Raw genomic sequence first — 21,147 nt, forward strand, 5'->3', positions numbered from 1 at the left:
GTCATAATGTGCCTATATATGGTCATAATGTGATATCATCATGACCATATTTAAATTATAAATAATAAATGACTAAATGATAAATCACGGTTTTTGTTCAAAGTGGTTTTCCATGTTCAGGAAACCAACTTGGTATTTAATTGCTTCCTATGCAATGTTAGCTTGGACAAACTGGATGTGAGCTTGAAGGATTTGACCACTGAATATTTTGGTCACACAGACCATATACACGGTTAATTTGACCAAAAAGATGTAATGTGAACACGGCTTAAGTCACTGAAAATAACACAACACAGGTTCACAGAGATTGCAAATAAAACTAACAATAATAACAGAAATTTTTCAAAGCCAAGAACCTAGATTAGCTAAATGGTTTGAGTTACTTTACTGAGGCTAATGCATTTAGGCTAACATAAATAAACATCTTAAATATCATATAAGATATTGTAATACTGTTATTGAAGGTATCACAAAATAAAATTTGTTATATTTGCCAATAAATTTCCAATGGCACAAATATTCTACATTTTATTTATGATGTGTATGATTATTGTGAATATTTGGTAACTTCAGCTTGACAACTATCAGTTTTACCATGGGATCTATTATTAGATGAAACAGATTAGCAATAGTAGTGATGAATACCCAATAAAACAAAACATAATATATATATAGAAATGTATTGGGACATATACCATTAATCAACAAATCTATTATACTGTTTAATATTTAACAAGTTCATTCTGAGCTATAGAAATATATGTTATCTAAGTATATAAAAACAATCAGTACTTTCTACAAATATTTCCATTATTTCATCTTATTACTTTAATGAATACTTTTTTAAAAATTAGAAATATATTTAATTGGAATTGATGTTACGCATTATAATTAAGAATATTTCCATCAAAAGATAAATGTTAAATATATAAATAAGTTTCTGTTTAGACAATGGATATTAAACCGGTAGAAAGCCTATTCTTTTATACAGTATTTTTGTGATAAGTGAGGGCGTACCCCAAATCTAACCTTAAGGATGGGCTAATTTAAGTCAGTCAGTAAAATATATATATATACTGTATACTTCTTCTGTTTATAAGATTGCTTCACTTAATCAAATATATGGCTGGGTATAGATTGAACACAACAGCAACTGCAATATACTTTTTTGTAATACATCCTGTGTAAATGTTGCCTTCATAATATTTCCTCTTGTTCCTAAAACAGAAATGTTAAATATCAATAACGCATGATATCAGAACTATCGCACTGGAGGACTAACACCCTAATCATCCGGCCATGTTACCAGTCTATTAACAAATGTAAATAAAAGTTTATGCTGCAAAAAACAGCTTTGTCAAATTTCAATCATGACAGTTGGTGTAAGCCAATTATTTCATGTTTTCAAACATGTTACAATTGCAGTGTTTGGTGTGTTACCGTAAATGCTTGAATGAGCGCCACGGTGCTTATAAAATTTTTGGAGGGTTCATTGTGCAACTTATTCGAGAGCGGGGCTTTTAAAAAAATATTCTGTTCTCATGAGATTGCCTGTCGTCGGTCGGTCGGAAATTTTTTTTTCCCCTTGTAGTTAAACCTGAAATAGGATAGGCCTGGAACTGCAATCCCTATAATGAAAACCCTAGGGCCTATGCCTAAGGACTCGTAGCTCATAGGCACCACAATAGAACGATGGAAGCTTGCCAAACAAAAAATACTCAAAGTAATGACCGAGTAAATACTAACCAAGTGTATATTGGAATAAATTTAACAAAAATAAAGATGTACTTGGCTTCGATACGTAACACGGGCAGGTCAAGCAAAACTATTCTGTGGCTATGAAAAATGTTCAAACAAGCACCTTCTATGTAATAAAATCAAAGTAAAATTCGAGAGAAAAATATTTATTTTATTGTTTGCCCAATACAGTAATGAAGCAGAAAATGTCTATCTATGTACCGGTTTTAAAACGATGGCTACACCTAAGCCTGTTTTCATTTATTGTCCAATATACCGTAAGGTAATGAATACGATTTTTGATTCAAGCAACCACTAGGCTAGTTGTACTAGTGAAGAATGGGTTAGGCCTACGCCTAGATCTTGACAGCTCAGTGCGAGAGATCCAATGTTGTGTGCATATCGTCGCCGCGCTCTGTTCTCAAAATTATGCCTTTTATATTACCGATTTTACGCGTTCACCTATAGCCCGATTTTGATAAAAGTAAATGACTGTTTTTGATTTTATATTGTAAATGTTAATTTCGGAAGTGGTATTTCTCAAATTTGTACTTGAACAAAAAAAAAAAAAAAAGAAATGCGACCCGATGTTTTTTTAAATTTCGGTCGGTCGCAGAGGGCAACACAATTTTTTTTTCAGGCCTAATAATGTAGAGACCTCTATGCCCTTAATATTATTATCCGGGCATTGGATCAAGCACATATCGAACCCATACAAAGGTCTGTGGGGAGAATTCTATAAATGTTGTAGCTGTAATCAGCACATTTTGTTATGAACCTACCAGGTACTCACTTATACTAATGGGAGGAAAGAGAACTGCAGGTAAAGTGCCTTGCCTAAGGAGACAAGCGAAAATCACAGCAAGGAATTGAACTTTCAATCTCATGGTTCAGAGGCAGAACTACAACCGTGCTCCAAACCGCTCCTACTCCTGCTAGTTACTGATCACTATTTACGTGATGGCGACATTAGGTAAATGGAGAGCTACTGTGTGTTGAAATAAACATTATGATAAGCATAAGCAGGCTACCTTACCAATGACTTAGTCTATGATGTGGAAGATGAGTTCCATGATGACGGGGCCATCTTCAAACTGTGAGACAGCATTGTGAAGCACAGGTATCATTTCATTATCGAGACTGTTCATATAAGATGCAGGAAGAGCTTGGCCGTTGGATCCAGCTTCATACCCCACCTGTAGCATCAAACCAATAAATACATCATTATTTTAAATACATTTATTAATATATCGAATGTACCAATCTTTTGAATTACAATTTATATTTTAATTAAATGTGCAAATGTATTCACTATTAGATCTTTAAAATTTATATATTGTTTATTCCAAAATAAAATCACAAAAGTATAATGCTATATTTACATGCTTTCTGTACATTAATAAATATTCAATACAATGATAAAGAATGATTTATTCAATACAACGATAAAAATATTCAATACAATGATAAAAATGTATTAATCTTTAAAATATTATATTATCACTTATCACACAGTATTATTACCATCACCATATCATTACTATACCATTAAACCATTTCTATTATACCCATATCATTATTATTACTATCATCACACCATCGTTATTTCACTATTATTATACTATCACTATAATTATCACACCATCAGCAGCATAGTTTTACCATTTTATCAGGTTACCACTATTCACCATTATGATGTGCATCATTAAATTAAACACTCACTCGTTCAGCATCCACTGTGACACGCAGCGCGATTTTCGCCATTCCCGATTCCTTCAGGCTGTCCAGGTGTTGTACCAATGCCACGCAACAGGAGGTTGCCAAGGTCTCAGCCAATCGGCTCAGATCGACTGGCTCAAGATGCTGCACTATTGCTTCGTTCGATTCCAGAAAGAAAACTTCCGTCCAACGGATGGCACGTGTCTTCCCCATGAAGTCGGTTCCATGGTGAATACGGATGTTGTCGATGCCTTCCATTGATCTACCATCTATCGGACTCTTCACTCTACAAACACATGTAGTATTTTAATTCAATAATTCCATATGACACTATTCGACATTTACTTTTTAAATTGTAATTATATCCATGAAACAAATTATACTCCTTTTACACTGCAGGCAAAACGACGGACACAACCCGGGATTTTGCAATACCTGGGCTAGAAACTCCCTGAGTTGTGGTTGGTGTAAACATCATAAAATACCACCTGGGTAGATAAATATCCCGGGATCTATGTGCAGGACGCATTTAGCATTGGAGTCGCCAACTGAGTGCAAACAGCACCGAATTTGATTCCAGAATTAGGCCTTACCTGGCCCCTACTGCAGCAGGTAGGCCTAAACTTTGCTAACAATGGGCTAGACCTAGACACAAATTAAACACTCTGCGCTCGGCTATAGACTGCTGATTTAATTTGCATAATTTAAAAACAATCTGCAGATACATTGCTTAAATATTGACAATAATTCGGGCAATAATTGCGGCTTTGTGACGACGATGAACTCGAACGAAGTGATGATCACCATCACAACAAAAATTGAGGGCGGTATTTAAACCCTAGTTCGTTGCCAGTGTCAAATGGGAGCAACTCGGGATCAGCCCAGACATTTCGTTTGATAGAAATGGGAAATGCACCTGGGATTACTCTGGAATTAACATGGGATTATTCTGCCCTTGGCAGTGTAAAATGGGTAATTATTTAAAAAATATTGATCTTAACCTATTGAATTTTCAATATAATTTAGTTTTCATAAGCATTTTTAATTAAATCTTCCAAGGCATTTCCATCCACCACCAGCCTAAAGCTCTGTCCACACTATCAAATTTTATGTGAACAGTTTGTGAGATGTGCCCATGGGCATGATGATGTCATGTTATCACTTTATAGTGTGGACAGAGCTTTAACGCATTCCTGGAAGGCCACATGTACTCTCTCACTGCTTAATGTGTACAAGTCTCCCTCAACTTAAAGACCACTTTTGGGGACCAGGGTTTTCATGGTCTTTAACAGCTTTGGTCTCTAATTAGAATAATAAAAATTAAAGACATTTGTGAATTTGGGACCACAGAAAAGTGGTCTTTAATTGGAGGGATCTTTGATTAGAGGTAGACCTGTACTCAGAGATGTGGAATAAAGGTGCGTTCACATTGGATTCATTTAAATCAAGATGAAGGCTAAATTTACCTTGGTCAAATCTTACTGCTGTTTGTACTTGGATTTAAGTATGCAGTAGGTTTTAATTTAGTAAGATTTTGCGCATGTGTAGTCGGTATGGAAAGCATACGTGGAAAGCATGGTGATGTGCGTGGTATGTAGTGGTGCATGGAAAAATAGCCTGTATATTTTTTGGCAACTGTGACAGTGACTCGGTTATTTGCGGCATATCTTGGATAATTAGACCAAGGTGAATGTTACGCAGGCTGTTCACACATAAGCAATTACTTACTCACCCTTGGTTAACTTTTCTTGTTTCTTCTATCCACTTCACAATGACAACTTCCTCTGGTTCAGAGTCCCCAACAGGTCCACACGGTATCCTAAAGTCCTTCATCTCCCTCAGGCTTTGTCGGAACGCGGCCATCATATCGGGCTGAATCTGCACCATCACTCCATCTTCCACTATGCTGGATTTGGCTATTAAGCCTGTGCTTGCCTTCAGTGCTCCATTGAAAACCACAAAGCTAGCTCCAGTAACTGTAACCAATGTTTATTGTACAATGAAAGAAATGGATGTAATTCTATGGATTTTTATTTTTTTTTATCAGTTGAACACTGGCGGGAAGGTAATTGTGCAAATAAAAGATACATGTTTTGAGTCCCAGGTAAAATCATCAGATCTCCTGCGAACAGGGGACAAGCATAAAATGCTTGTAGGCCCTTCATTAATAAAAAATTAAAATGAATGGTGCAAATTTGAATATGTGGTCAGACCTTCTCTTTTCCATAGTTTACCTTGCCTCGGTTTGTTTTGGATGTTGATGGCTTGCGTTTGATAGTTTGCCATTTCATTCTGGATGCACACCAAGTGAGAGTCAGCTTCAGTGCTGAAGTTGGCCGCCACTGCCATCACATGCTCATTCGAATTACTAATCACTTTCATGATCTGCAAAAGAATTTGCAAAATACAAATTTTTAAACACACTACATGCCGTGTGGTATAAATACAAGACTTGGATTTCTTACAGCATCACTCTCAGTCTTATGTCAGACATTCAGCACATTGTTCAAATACTTAAACAGAAACAGTCGCATACCTGAGGTAAAGCATGGACTGTTATAACTGTTTACTCACCTCATCGTATTTACTGTTAGGAAAGTTTATCCTGGTTTCTTTTTTCTGCATATGAATCGTAATCCCCGGAATTTGAGGTAACATGTATTGATAATTCTTAAAATCCTGAAATACCATAAGAAAAATTATATATTTCAATAATGAATTACACAAAAAACTTACTGCAATGAACCAGCATTATTGAGAGCACTAGACTAGTATACTAATAATGAACGTTTATGAGTGCAATGGGGTAGAACATTTCATGAGGTGAAAGATTGGATGTTCTATTCAACGAGGCATAGCAGAGTTGAATAAGACATCCAATCTTTCACTTTATGAAATATTGTACCCCACTGTACGAATAAGAAACATTTATTATTTGTTTTACACCTAGCTGTATCTCTCTGGATAACCTGCATGCTCTTGTCGAATACTAAGACCCATCTTCCTTTCGAAGCCCAGCATAAAACTGGCCTAGACCTAGGAATAGATCAAGATCAGGTTCCGCTAATAATAGACTCAAATCTTCACCGCTAAAGCTGGCGAAATACTCCATACGGTTAACTGCATATTTAATTGACTTTTTTGTTGATTTGGCATAACTTACATTCAGTAATTCCTCCAAACCTTTTTTGTTCGTAAGTACAAATGGCCCAGTACTAAATAGACCTGCCATTTTATCGGCGGAGCGAGGGCTACTGAATGACCAACTCCTTTTTGATGCGTGGGTTGCCTAGGCTAGGCTAATTTTTCTTGCTCCCGTTGCATTTGAAATTTTTGTCGTCTTGGAGATAAAAAAGTACTATTCAACGATCTTTGACTAGTACTCAAATAACCATGGAATATTCATTTTAAATCAATCTCATGTGACCTGTTTTCAACCAATCAAATTAATAGAATATGATTTGTCATGAAATGCATCACTACTTTCACTACTTTACAGTCACATAAAATTGCATCGGTCACCGATACAGTGGCGCCAGGCTTAAACAAACTGAAGAGGGTGCTATACAGATGTCTGATTACTTACAGCTAAAAGATTCATAATGGTATGTCCGATTTCCCCGTACACTGGCTTGCGACCTCGCACACTCATCAAAGGGCAAGGATAATCTGTACAAATAATTAAAGCAAATGGAACTGTCAACAAAATATTTTATGTTAATGGACTAATAACAATTTTTTTAGAAGAGTGATGTTTTGCCCTACCTGACATGACGCAATGTTATTTCATCATGTGATGGCCTACTTGACATGAAAAAATGTATTGCAGTACCCTGTGCTACTTGGGGATTGGGATCAACACTAATCAGTAAGCGAAAGCTTGGTGTGGTCAAGTGGTTATGACACCAGGCTAGTTATCTGGAGATCATGGGTTCGATTCCCACCTAAATCACTTGCAAACTGTTTTCATTAGTACTGTATTTGGGACCATACTGAGTATTCAGTACGATTATATTTCAAGTAGGGCAAAACATCACTTCTATATTTTCCTGACATAGAACTTCATGTAAATGACCTCAAAGATTTCTAAAAATATGAAATGTTTAGTCAAGTAAAATACTCACATCTAAACTCTGCCCCTAACCTCAACATGAGTCGGAGGGGGAATACTTTAGCCCAGGGTGTCTCCCACTTCTGCAATAACACACCAAACAAATATGGTGGTTCCGGTAGGATGAGTTTACGCAGGCATTGGAATGTTGACTTTAAGAAGAGAAATCCGCCATGTTGACGACTACCGAGAAAGTTGTCACCACACAGCGAGTGACTCATGTCGTTAATAGTGTTACCTATACAATCATAAAAAAAGAATACATAAAAATTAGAAGAGATCCTTACTTCTAAAATAAATATCCTAAGTTTAAGGTATATACATAATTAAAAATTATTACTTGTCTATATTACATACAGAGACTACAATCAGCAGCCATGAGTTTACAGTACATGTATTGAGGGAGATGGATTATTAACTTGAATTATGCAAATCAGTGGTTACGTAGATATAAAATGGTGGAGTGGTCACTGGTGTGATTAATTTTCAACTTGCTTAATTTCAATGGAGAAGTTACTGAACATTTTCATCAAATGAAAATACATTATTTAATCTTAGTAAGGCAACTTTGTAATATATGAACATCCCACCTTTGGCTGCTTCATGATAGATACTGTTGAAATGTACAAATATATCTCTTGGGATAACCTTCTCGTCAGGTGTGCATTCTAGGACAACCACTAACTCATCCTGTCCAACCGTTGACATGCCTTTAGTTGAGAAGCACCAACACGTCCTATTCACGCAGCAATTCACTGTAATAAGAATAATAATAATAATAAATTTAAAAAAATAAGTATTACTCTAAGAAAGTATAAAATACTATAGGTATACCAATAGTGAAAACATGTGGCACACTGGAAGCTTCAAGCTTGTAATGAGAATAGGAATGGTTCAAATCTCAAGCTGATCACTCTGTGTCTTTATGCAAGGTACTTCCCCCTGTTGGTACTTAAAAGTTTTAAATGCCAATTCACTGATAATTACTAGCTGCAGCATAATAGACAATCAACCCAGGGCTGAGTATGTTATTTGTACGTGTTCTATTCAAAAAGCCAGTTAATACTGTAGGTTATGCCATATCATAATATAAACTATAAACTTTCAATGAAAGAAACACCGGCAAACTTACGGTCAATGATCTTAACAAGTACAAACAGGTTTTTATTAAGTACAAATACAACTGGATTCGGAGTGTCATCTGCAAAACAAAAAAAATCATGTTAATAAACATATTTATCATGAATATATGTAATACTTAATGCAGGGATGTCACCACGCTGGTCGGCGGTGGACAGGCCCGTCCAGCACTCAACATTTCCAACCAGGATTTACAGGCTCCCGACCACCACTATTATTTCAACAGTTTACAAATTGTAACAAAATAATTAGTTTACCTAAACACAATAGACAAGCTAAATTGATAAAGACAAGAAGAATACAATAAATTCCGTGGTTACATTAATTGTAACAAAATACTGCACTGCACTGCCCTGTTATTCATCGCTAACTGAACAGCCCAGGCCCAGTTGAGTCATAGCGAACGTCGTGGGCCGGCATGACACGGTTGCTGTACACATTCAAGGGTTAAAGTTGAAATCGTGACCCTTCAAGTGTTTTATTATGAGAGCATGATCCGGGGCAGGAAGATTATTAAAAATTTACGAAATCTGATTTATGTTTTATTTCTTTACTTTATTTTCATTTTGTATTTTAAGTTTTTCACTTTTAATTATAATTGATATATAATGTGTGTAAATGGACAAAAAATAAATAAATGAGTGCACATGAATCAGTGACATACACATTCATCCTGGTATCATCAAACATGTGAAATTACGGCAAACAATGTGGTTGGGTACAGTCGGATCGACGCTTTGGCGCCGGGATTTGTTCATTATTATTTTTTAATCTAAAACAAAGCATGTCAACTATTGAAGTTGAAATGCCCCCGGATGATCGCCGACCGGCGGGATGATCGCCAAAAGGCTGGTGACATCCCTGTTAATGATAGTGAAGATGACAAAGAAATCACAACAACCAACAGTAAACAAAATTTGAGATACTAGAGATAGATTCCCATGCCATTGTAAATTATATTTAAAGAGCTGAACAACATAATTATTACATGCAGAAACATGTTTGTATCAAGTTTTTTTTTAAATAAACAGTTGTTTTGCAACTTACTACGTAATTCTGGCATTAATTTTTCAACTTTGGGGTTCTCTTCAACTACATACTCTGAAAACAAAATGAATACAATTAAAGAAATGCAATACCATTAAATTTTCTCATTAATACTGGTAACAAAAACAATAACTATATTAATAGATATCATAATAATTTCTTATTATTGCTTTACTTATTGTTATCATTATTATTTTGTTGTTGTTATTGTTATTATTTTTATAGTAAAGCAATAATATTATTAATAATAATATTTCATTATGTCATACTTTCAGGGGAATCAGTAAATAAAATCAATTCAGGCTTACTTGATCCTCCTTCCTTTTGTTACATTTGCCCATATTTTGCTTACTATGATCACTTTTCTTTTCTTGTAATTTTTTCCCCAATTTTTTTTTACCAAAAGTAAATTTTCTGTTAATTGTTTTATGTTCAAAAGGAAAATAAACTTTACTTTGATTTGATTTTTATGTCATCATGACCATATTTGGGCATGTCACATTTTTTTGTCAATAAAATTTGATAGTCTGGACAAGGCTTTACGCTCAAATTTTCTTTTACAAAAAACTGTTGTATGCCCATATAGACATGATGTGCCTATATATGGTCATGAATTGATATCATGACCATATTTAGACATGTCCTATGTTTTTTTCAAATACAATTTTTCAGTCTGGGTTTCAAACATCTATCCACATACCTCCCTTGGTTTCTGTTGCTATGATAACAGGCGGAAGTGAAACTCCATCTTTAGGAATCAGACTTTTCTTACTTGACCTTGAGAGAGGTTGCCTTCTACTGCCCCCAGACATGGTGGCAGCCAGACCCTCAGCTACAATTGAGGCACCCTCTGATTTAGAGCGTGATGAGCGTGACACTGAAGTCGTTGGTTCCTCCACTAACTCATCCCCAGGGTTAAGACCATCAGAAAAGTGTACTCTTCTGCTTCCTTTAGATTTTTGGCTTCCTAAAATATTAGAAGAGAAAAGAGAAACATTCATCATGGAGATCAACAGCTCAAGTTCACCTTTGGTTTGAAGTCAAAATAAATATCAACAGAATTGTGTAAAACAAGAGATTGAAATAAATCCTAAAGGGAATCTGAATATTAAAATATTGAACTTTGAAAAGGTATATAAAAAAGTGAAGACACAGCCTTACATCAAAAAGTACCTTTAGATTTTTGGCTTCCTTAAATGTTAGAAGAGAAAAGAGAAACATTCATCACGGAGATCAACAGCTGAAGTTCAGCTTTGGTTTTAAGTCAAAATAAACATCAATAGAATTGTGTAAAACAAAAGATTGAAATAAATCCTAAAGGGAATATGAATATTGAAATATTGAACTTTGAAAAGGTATATAAAAAAGAGAAGACACAGCCTTACATCAGAAAGTACCTTTAGATTTTTGGCTTCCTTAAATGTTAGAAGAGAAAAGAGAAACATTCATCACAGAAATCAACAGCTGAAGTTCAGCTTTGGTTTTAAGTCAAAATAAACATCAATAGAATTGTGTAAAACAAGAGATTGAAATAAATCCTAAAGGGAATCTGAACATTGAAATATTGAACTTTGAAAAGGTATATAAAAAAGAGAAGACAGCCTTACACCAAAGAGTATGAAATTGTATACGGTCTCTGACTCTTGAGATTTCCTTGAAACAGAATCCTATCTCGAAAAGTAATACCACAAAGTAGAAGGCGCCCTCCAAAAGAACGTAAAAGGTGCTCATGACAAACGCATGATCAGGTTTCAAACTCTATTCAAATTCTAATAAGGTGCCGCCTATCCCGTGATAGTAGTTTGTTTTTTGTTTTTTTGCGTACATGCAAAAATCAACACAGCCAAACCTCTTGCCATTCTATACTCCTTGCGTACAACAATACTTAGATTTGACAGGGAGTCTGAACAGGGAAATGAAAAAAAAAAGCCAAGGTAATTATTAACATGAAAAAAAAAAGGGAAAAAACTTAATAACCAACATACCATCAGTGACAGGTCTCCGGAGTGATGACTTTGAGACAGGTACCATGACTGTGGGGGCAACAGGGCTGGTTGTTTGCTCCCTAGCCTGCTCGTGTGGGGGCACAGTAGAGCAGTACTCTGCAGGATTTCTTGGGTCTGGTGATGCAGCTGGCTGCCTCATTCTTTGAATAGCTTGAGCTTTGAAATAAAATTTAAAAGGAAAAAATTAATTTAAAAACAAGGCAACAATGAACAAATTCAAAATTAGTGTAAAAAATTCAACTTTGTTTGCTATTCACAAATTTCATCGATGAGCTTTACACCAAATATAAAGAGGAGTAAGGGAATTCAGTAATCTTTGAGAACAAGTCAAGTCTGACAAAATGCAGACATGTATCTCAGATACTCAACAAAAAGGCCAGCATGCTGAGTTCTGGTATTTACACCATCATATTTCAAAGCCTTGCAATTCTTCAGAAATTTAGTAAGCACAATTTTTTTATTATTTCTACTTGCATGTTTTTATAATAATTTCAATTAAGACAGTAAACATAAATTTACAATATGAACCATAGTTTTGAATTTGAAATTAAATCTGTACCTTGAAAATAAAGTCATAATGTATTCTAGTAGTGCTTAATTTATACTGGAATTAAAATACAGGATTGTTTATTTTATAATTTACTGAATTCTTGAATTCTCATTAATTTGGCCTCAACTTCAGAACAAAATCCACAAGTGATTCATGTTTGGATTGTACCAATGACCTTCAGTTAATTGATATCTAAGTCTAAGGTCAGACTAGACAGTCAAGTTGAGAAATTTGTAGTATGAACAAGCTTGGGTTGCCTGGCATAATATCGCTCCCAACCCAGGAAAGGTACCCACCTGGACCCTAGGTTAATTTCTACCTTCTTAGTGTAGCCTTCAATCAAAATGTCACCAATCACAGTTAGCACACCATCGTAGCTCAATGATTTCTGTAGCCTATGTTAGGTCAACGCAGATGCACTCACACTAATGGAGTGAGCAATTTCAGGCTTAAGCGTTAGTATGAATGTAGCTGTGATCACTATATTAAACTCAACCTATATAAATGTAATCTGCTTTGACTTGTATACTCCCCAGGGAACAGAGAAGCTAGCACTCTGTGCTGGTTTGCCATTGTATGTTGTCAAGTGACCAGAAGTAATAACACTCTGCGCCTTTGATTATTTAATTTGGAATTGGCGCTATATAAATATCTGGCATTATTATTATTATCTTAATCATTATTATTATTTTTATTATTATTATTAATGCTTTACCTCTTAAAATGGTGTTCAGACAATTTAAGCAAACTCTGGCCTCCCTCTGATCCATATACTTTAACCGAACTCTGACATTACAGCATTGTGCACAAAATACCTGCAATGAAAACATACATATATTCACTTTAACAATATTCAGCAACACATCAATAATTAATATTTACAGAAACAAAAATAACAGTAGTCAGAGGGTAAGCCTCATTATGGGACATAAGTTTATACTAAACAAATCAGCAGTGAGTGTTCATTCATGCAGGGGGTACACAGGTGAACTCAGCTAACCCATTACCTTCTTTTATGCTCAAAAGGCAAGTTTTAAAGGAAACTATTAGGCATTCAATGGTTAATCCAGGTAAGTATTCACAAAATAAATTCCTTCCTTCTTTTCAAGTACTTGATAAATGTACTTTGTTTTTTACATAAAAGAAAGCAGTTACACAAATAATATCAACAAAAAACTGTTGATTTTATATAAATTGAGTTGTCTTACCTTCCCACAGGCTCGACAGTGATGCCTTCTCTTCCTGAATGTAAACTTTGAATTGCATTTCATGCAAGAAGATGCTTCTCCATCAGGTATCCACTGAGGAGCAATGTTACCAAGCCTCAGATCCTCTTCAGAGAGATCACCAACAAGCTGTTCCAGCCACTCACTGTTGCCATCTTCCATTCCAAATCCATTCGGCAAGACAGACACACCAGATTCGGGATCCACAAGCCTGGTGAACGTTGCTGTGCTAGGGTCAGCGGTTGTGGTTTCGACTGCAGATGTTGCCAGTACTACATTTGCTGGTCCAATTGCATCATTATTACGGGCTTCTTCAGACGCGATGGCATCGCTGCCACGGTCAATTATAGGACTTGGTTGTAAAGCCTGCGGGCTTGGTTTTCGTTGACCTGGTTGTTCAAAATTTAATGTTAATGTATTTCTACTATGATTCTGACGACTGTTAATGACCTCTTGGTAAGATGGCGGGTCAACAGGCAGACTTCCATATGAGGTCACAGGATGACCTTTGGCTTTCATAAGAGGTGGATGTTGCATGGAAAGTTCTTTGTGTTCAGTATTGTTTGTTTCTGCAGCTTTTTTAGGTTCCTGTAATTGTGGGTGACTGTGATCATTACTAATTTCATTAGTTCCTGATACAGTATGATCAACAGATTTATTTTGAGCTGGAGTGTCAGTAGAAAGCAAGTCATTATTTGTTGCTTCATGTTTCTGAATGCTCTCATTGTGTACGTCATGAGTGAGCCTTGGATCTTGGTGAATTGAACCCGTATTATTATTAGACTCACTGTTTACATTGTCAGCTACATTCAAAGAATTTAAATGATCATCTGGTTCTGCACTGTTCTCTGAACTAACCTCAAACCCTATTAGAGTAGCAGTGTCACTCCTCAATTTTGCCGAGTCCTGAGTTTCTAACAGCTTATTTGTTGGTAATTCAACAGAGGGTTGCATAACACTTGATAGAATGTCCAAATCTGAGAGATCATTTGAATTTTCGTAAGTGTGTTTGTGGTTATAGAATGGATCCATACTAGCAAGTTCATTAGTTAGTTGCATTGTTTGCGTTCCCTCAACAACAGCTTCGTTTGATTTATCTTCATTTGTTGGTGCATTTGGATTGCTTATATTATTTGACTGGTTGTTTTCAAGACTTCCCAGTTCTTCCAAATCGGCATCTGTGACACTTATGTTGCCAAGGTTTCCAAACCCTGCTTTTCTTGGCGGGACAGGTCCGTTCATTCTGGGTACATCATGCAAATTGGAGTTGCAGTTCACATTCAACTCTTTTGGTGTGTTGGCAGGCAATGGTGCAGCATCCTTGTTTATGATCCTTGTTAATGGCAGTTTGTTCTTAAGCTTTGTGTTTGGGATGGATTCGTGGTTATTCAACGGTATATCACTTGCAGTTCTATCATCTGTTACCCCTCCCTGATTAGGTCCATCAAGATTACTGACAGCAGAAATATGATTCTTCGAGTCATTTACCAGAGGTGAAGTAATGTTAGAAGGCACTTGATCTGCCTCCATTGACTTCAAACTCTCTTGTGCGTTTGGTTCCATTTGATTGTTTTGGTTAGTGGTCACTACACCACTGTTAGACAGTGACTTACTTCCTGATACTGTTACCAATTTTGGCAAACTTATCTCTGCCTTAGAAAGATTACTGATCGAATTCTTTGGAAGAGGAAACTGAGAAAGCGGAGTGTACTGAGTCTCGATTTCTGATGGCAACAGAGGTTTTAAATCTTTTCTTTTTGGAGATTTTGAAACAACTTGAACATGCTCTCCGTTTTGAATGTCTGTCTTCTGTCGGATTGAAATTGTTTTTGAGGTACTAGACATTGAAACATTTAGTGGAGATGAGGGCAAATGTGTAGATTGCGAATTACTGGTGGTATCCACGTGATTCAAGGTGTATTGTGGAGGTGAATATGGTGTTGTATGTGAGCCTGAAATTGACAAATTCTGAACTGATTCATTGCCATTAACAACAGTCCTTTGGATACTATCAGTCCTTTGATTATTATTTCTTGAGTGTTGATGATCTGTATCTTGTGTTTGAGAATTTGATTCCTGATTCAATATATGTTTGCCTAATTGCACTCCTTCAGCAGTGGATATCCGTTCCTTACTATTCAAAACTGATGACAAACTCAAACTAGGTGAGCTGTTTAATGCTGCAGGCCCAAAATCGGCCTCTGACAAATCAAGGATGAATTCTGTGTCTGGTTTAGAGGGTTGGCAGGATGTTTGTGATGACTTCTGGTTGGCTATGTGTGCAGATGGATGTCCAACTGATACCTTGTGTAATGAAACCTCTGCCACCTCTTTGTGATTAATGTACAAATGATCTGCTTCTATAATAAAGTGAAGAATAAAAACAGGAAAGTGAATAATTTTAAAAATAAATATTTATTACAGCTGGGTCTCGTTATAAATTAACAATGTATTATGGCACCAAGAAGTTATCTTAATAGTTTGTAATTCTCAAAACCTTATGAAAAGGGTGTCAAATTATTAGCTCCCTATTTCACAAGAGTCAAAGATGATCAAAGAGTACTGATGATCGTAGAGAAATTTGGTAAAAGCTAAATCTAGTATAAAATTTTCAAATCCCAAAACCTTTTTCACTAGTATTAATGTAGAAAGATAGTTATTTACAGAACAAATAGGAATTAATGTTAAAATAATACCTAATTTTACTATGAAATTTTAATGTAATTAATATCAAACTGTACATGACAAAATTTGTGGCTTAGTGCATTAAGGTGTTTTTGTTATACATTCTGACAAACAATGTTATCATTATTACATTGCTGGTTACTGAATATGATAATAATTATTGTTTGTTTAGTACTTCCGATAATTAGGTACAATGGATTAATAATATTCATGCTTATTAAGTACCATGCTAGCATTGGAAACGATACTACATTAAAGTGGAGAAAAACAAATAGAAGGCCATTAGATGAATAATACACCTTCATACTGTCTATGATACAATAATTTTTAAAAATTATGATTTTAATTAAAAATTCCCATGGAGCACACGTAAAAAATCTATAAAAAAACATTAATCAAGGAAGTATTGACGACTGTATTAGTTGGTAAATTTCATTAGAAAAAAAATTTTCCCTGATGGAAACTTCATCAGATTTCTTATACCAAGTGAAAGGCCTAAGCAAAGTATAAAATGGCTTAGAATATCCTTGAAAATGTTAGCCCTTCTCTCAGTTATCAGCAGGCCTTGGCAGTGTAGGCTCATGGTCATTTTTTGTGGTGGAACATCACTGGATTCTAAACTTCAATCAGAGAGGTAACATTATCTTTATACCTCCCTGCTTCAATGCTGTCATTCTGAGGAGGACATCCCGAAGCCCTGCTGTTGTAACACCCTGAGCTTATACATGGATGAAGGTTAGAATCTGAATGAAATCAAGCCTACACTAGGGATGGGCCTATACTTGAGAATGGGCATGAACTTGTAGTTAGTGTACATTTATGCTCACCTTCTTGTTCTTCATTCTGCTCGAATTCATCAAGCAACTTATCAAGGTCATTAGCTGCAGCTAAGAATGAGTCCATCATGCTAAACTTGCTTCAACTAATATCATGCCATGCAGAAAACCCTGAAAAGAAACACCAACAAAAATGCATGCATGTTTCAGAATACCAAATCTAAAACTCATTTAATTCAATGTGCTTGTGATTAAGGCAGCATCAGCAACATCATTTCGATCATTGTCGCCATAATTACAGTATCTTCCAGTTTCTTTACCTGTTATGCCCTGTCCAGACTATCAAACTGTTGTATGCCCATATATAGTCATGATGTACCCATATATAGTCATGATGTGCCCATATATAGTCATGATGTGCCTATATATGGTCATGATGTGATGTCATCATGACCATATTTAGGCAAGTCACATGTTATTATCAAATAAAATTTGATAGTCTGGACAGACATATTTAATTGTGAAATTGCTAAACTCTAGCCCATCTCCCTTTGCATGCCTGGTGTTGAAGAGTGCTAATCAATTAAGATTAATGTGCCAATGATTAAGGCAGCATTAGCAAAAAAGAGACTAGGGAAAACTGAACTCTGTAGGCATTGGGCATACCCCAGAGACAGAACAGTGTTTAGATAACATTAGGGGCTGCTACAGGATGCACGGTTGGATGCACATACATTTTTTTCTAGGCCTGATCAGTGGCAAATCAAACGATAGATCCTAGGGGAGCAAGGGGCACTTTCCAACCCAGAATACCATAACTAGTAATAGGCCAAGTTCAAAAATAAAATAAATAAAATGAGGCCACTGTTTTTTTTTTTTTTTTTTTTGGCTAATGGCAAAGAGCTGTTTTGCATTAAGTCCTTATGCTGGCAACACTAATAGTATGGAAGTGGATTTAGGCCGGCCAAAGTAGCGGAATGCTATTCTGGTGAAATACATAATTCACAGCATTAAATAGTGGTAAATTTATTACAATCCTTTTTTTAATGGAGACGGCAACAAAAAAGAAATCGGGTCAGAATGAGAAACAAATATTTAAATCACTTGGCCTTGTATTGTAAATATACCGCAAATGTGCTGATAAGCACGACAGCACTTGTCAAATTCTGCGGCTTCAATGTGGCGCTCATTTGAGAGCGATGCATATTTGAGGACGCTATTTATTACGAATTACCGGAGTATTAAGATGTGTTGTACTTGTGATAACATTAGAATGACTAATTTCATGAGAAATCGTTTGTTTGATATTTCCTTGATAATACAAACATCAAAGCACGTTGCAATGTGAACTCCCTATGATGCGCCACAATGTTTATTCAAAATAAAGGCGGTTATTACATCATACAGTACTGTACGTAAATTAAAGATATACATTTACAAACATTTATGAATATTCATAATTATTATGCATAATTATTATGCAGGAAATGGTAATAAGCTATGAATTTGTAGAGTGCATATTACACGTAGTCTCAATGCGCTTATTAGTGGAAGTCTTCAAAGCAAATCTGAATCAAGAAGTATCCTAAAACTACCAAGGGAAAACAACTGCAAAGAGCAGAACACAACAGTTCTGAACATAAGTAAACCCAATTTTGAACTGAAGATAATTTTCTCTTGTGTCTCCTCAGAGGCTTTCAAGGATAACAAGTTTCCATTTTTGTTACAGTATTTACAGGTTGAAGTTCAGTGGTTGGTTATTAAATGCTAATAAAAGTCAAGTTTAACATCAGTTTTTACCCAGGAGCATTTAGAGCTCTCATGGTGTGTTTATTAATGTTATAATACAAGTGCCATCAAAATCATCAGATGGAGAACTCTTTCTGAATGCATAAATTATTCCTGGTGACTCACAATAAACATTAGGTATTAATGAATGAATAAATGAGAATATTACTTTGCATAGTAGGTATGGGAGTTTAGAGGGTGAGCTAGGATACAGATAAATGGTAGTGTTTAAATATTTAACAATTAACCAGGCAAAACTTCGGATACACATTTTTTGTAACACAACTTATAGTAAAAGTGCCAGGCAGCCATTTAATTTTCATTTAGTTTATTTATACTTAAAAATGCACTTGCTGCTTGCAGTACAAAAAACCTGTGTCAAGGGGTATATAGGTGTGCATGCACTCCCTAGCTTCAGGTCTACATTGTTAAAGTCAATCGGCAATGTACTAAAATAAAGATTAAAATAAAAGGCAATCTTAAATTTACCAGCAATTTATACAGTAAGCCAATATTTGGGCACTAAATTTGCAATGGAATATCAAAGCTGTGATCCAACCAGTTGACCCCTTGATCCCAGTTGGTTCAACTTTCAATAATCCACACTTTCCCTCACTTCCACCCTCCCCTAACAAGCAATCTTAGATAAGGCCATGTAAAACATTGTACAACATTGTATCATATTTTATCATTCGCTAATTATTCTGTAGCCCTTTCCCTGATAAATGAATTATTTTTTTTGTTTATAAAATGAAATTTATGACTACGGTATTGACAAAGTATACGGTACGGTAACAGGATTTTTTCTCACGACCAAAAATAATCCACTCCCTAAGCACTCATATGAGACTTGGTTTATGTAAAGCTTCATATGTTTATGTTTGTCATGTTAAAGGATTGCCACCTACAGTATCTATTCGCTATTGGTAATCCTTGGCCATGTGCCTAAAGGAATACAAAAATAAAAAATAAAAATATTATTACAAAATGTGTTGTTAAATACACTGAAATTCTGAAAGTGAACCTGACAGTGACACACTATAAATTTAATCAAAATATACATAATAACTTACAAATATTGATAGTACTATTAAGCCATTGGTTTTAGGGATAATGGTCACATATAAAGAATAAAGATCTAGTACACGATGGGAGACACTGCCTATACAAACATGGAAGAATAAGCTTGATTCAAATAAGACAATTTTGCAGTGATAAGGGTTTGCTGAAATATTTGGTTAATATGGCTTTGGCGAGTTGAGTAGCCGAGTGGTAAGGCGGGGGCGCCGCTAACTACTGTACAGCATTGACAGCGGCGATGGTTTGAGCCACTCCTCGGCCAGGGTTTAGTTGGTAGAACAAAGTCTTCTCGGATTAGGACTCAAAATGGAGGTCCCGTGTACACATCTGGCTCGTGTGAACTTTAAAGAACCCATTGCATCTTTCGGATGAGTAGGAGGTTACCCCGATGCTATGGTTCCTTTCAGCTCCTGTCGCTGTGGAATGATGTGAATATGAAGTTACAGTGAGCGCCACTTTACGGCTGCTAGGTAGCCACTCACATCAGTCATGCAATTCAGAATATGACGCTGTGAGTTATGGGTTATTCTCCTACCTTACAGTATACATTCCTACCTTTACCTTTGATAATGTTGTCAAATATTTTTATTAATGTATATTTTCTATCTTTGTGATTCGCAAATCACCCATTAATTCAAGAATAACTTTTATAAATAGTACCTGTCTTATTTTTTCCATACAATATTCTGCACCATTATTTACATTTTACAATCATCAATATTAAACAACAACTGTTCTTCATGCATGAATAACTGAAAGCCAAATATTCCATACAATTTATTGCATTTAGCTTGAATATAATTTGTATAGTAAAATATTTTATATTGCTCTCCTTAGAGTGACTAAATTCATTTAGATATCACAGCCGGCTACATTCCCAATACTAAAATATTCGCCGACATCTTGGCAATTTAAACACAAATGGCTCTCAAATTTTATACAAATCTAGATTCCCGATAATGCCGACATTTATTCCGTCATGGAATGTGCTATTTAGCAGGGATATACAACCATCTGTCCATACAGCATTTACAGTACATGTTGCTGAATATAAATCACGGAGCTGGTTCCAAAGATCTAAAGTGCTTGATTTTCATCATGCTTTTTTTTCAAATCGTTATGACGTTCATAGAAAAAAATGATTCCTTGCAGCCAACGCAAATGTGTGGAATTAGTAAACATCTTTACTTGTCTGATAATGTTATTAATATTAAATAACATTTGAGATGATGACACTTTTACTAAATATTTATACCGTAAGGAACTGGCTTATATATCAACA

The 21,147-nt window shown here is 35.5% G+C and overlaps 1 protein-coding gene across 1 annotated transcript in view; it reads right to left on the reverse strand.

Moving 5' to 3' along the window:
• Positions 1-678: 678 nt before the first annotated feature.
• The window catches only part of LOC117120736 (zinc finger FYVE domain-containing protein 9-like), a 33,148-nt gene continuing 12,679 nt past the window's right edge, over positions 679-21,147 (reverse strand). The window contains exons 2-17 of the mRNA XM_033265806.1: positions 17,049-17,168; positions 13,519-15,896; positions 13,026-13,125; positions 11,740-11,916; positions 10,455-10,721; positions 9,755-9,808; positions 8,700-8,768; positions 8,158-8,322; positions 7,581-7,805; positions 7,043-7,125; positions 6,031-6,135; positions 5,691-5,841; positions 5,189-5,432; positions 3,460-3,742; positions 2,774-2,933; positions 679-1,218 (exon numbers count right to left, since the gene is read on the reverse strand). Coding sequence (XP_033121697.1) covers positions 2,781-2,933; positions 3,460-3,742; positions 5,189-5,432; positions 5,691-5,841; positions 6,031-6,135; positions 7,043-7,125; positions 7,581-7,805; positions 8,158-8,322; positions 8,700-8,768; positions 9,755-9,808; positions 10,455-10,721; positions 11,740-11,916; positions 13,026-13,125; positions 13,519-15,896; positions 17,049-17,127 — 4,533 coding nt within the window. The 5' untranslated portion in view covers positions 17,128-17,168 and the 3' untranslated portion in view covers positions 679-1,218; positions 2,774-2,780. The remainder of the gene's footprint in view (positions 1,219-2,773; positions 2,934-3,459; positions 3,743-5,188; positions 5,433-5,690; positions 5,842-6,030; positions 6,136-7,042; positions 7,126-7,580; positions 7,806-8,157; positions 8,323-8,699; positions 8,769-9,754; positions 9,809-10,454; positions 10,722-11,739; positions 11,917-13,025; positions 13,126-13,518; positions 15,897-17,048; positions 17,169-21,147) is intronic.

Source organism: Anneissia japonica, unplaced genomic scaffold (assembly GCF_011630105.1).
Source record: "Anneissia japonica isolate Jap-2015-1 unplaced genomic scaffold, ASM1163010v1 scaffold69_len1423075_cov170, whole genome shotgun sequence".
In the NCBI taxonomy this organism is placed as follows: Eukaryota; Metazoa; Echinodermata; class Crinoidea; order Comatulida; family Comatulidae; genus Anneissia; species Anneissia japonica.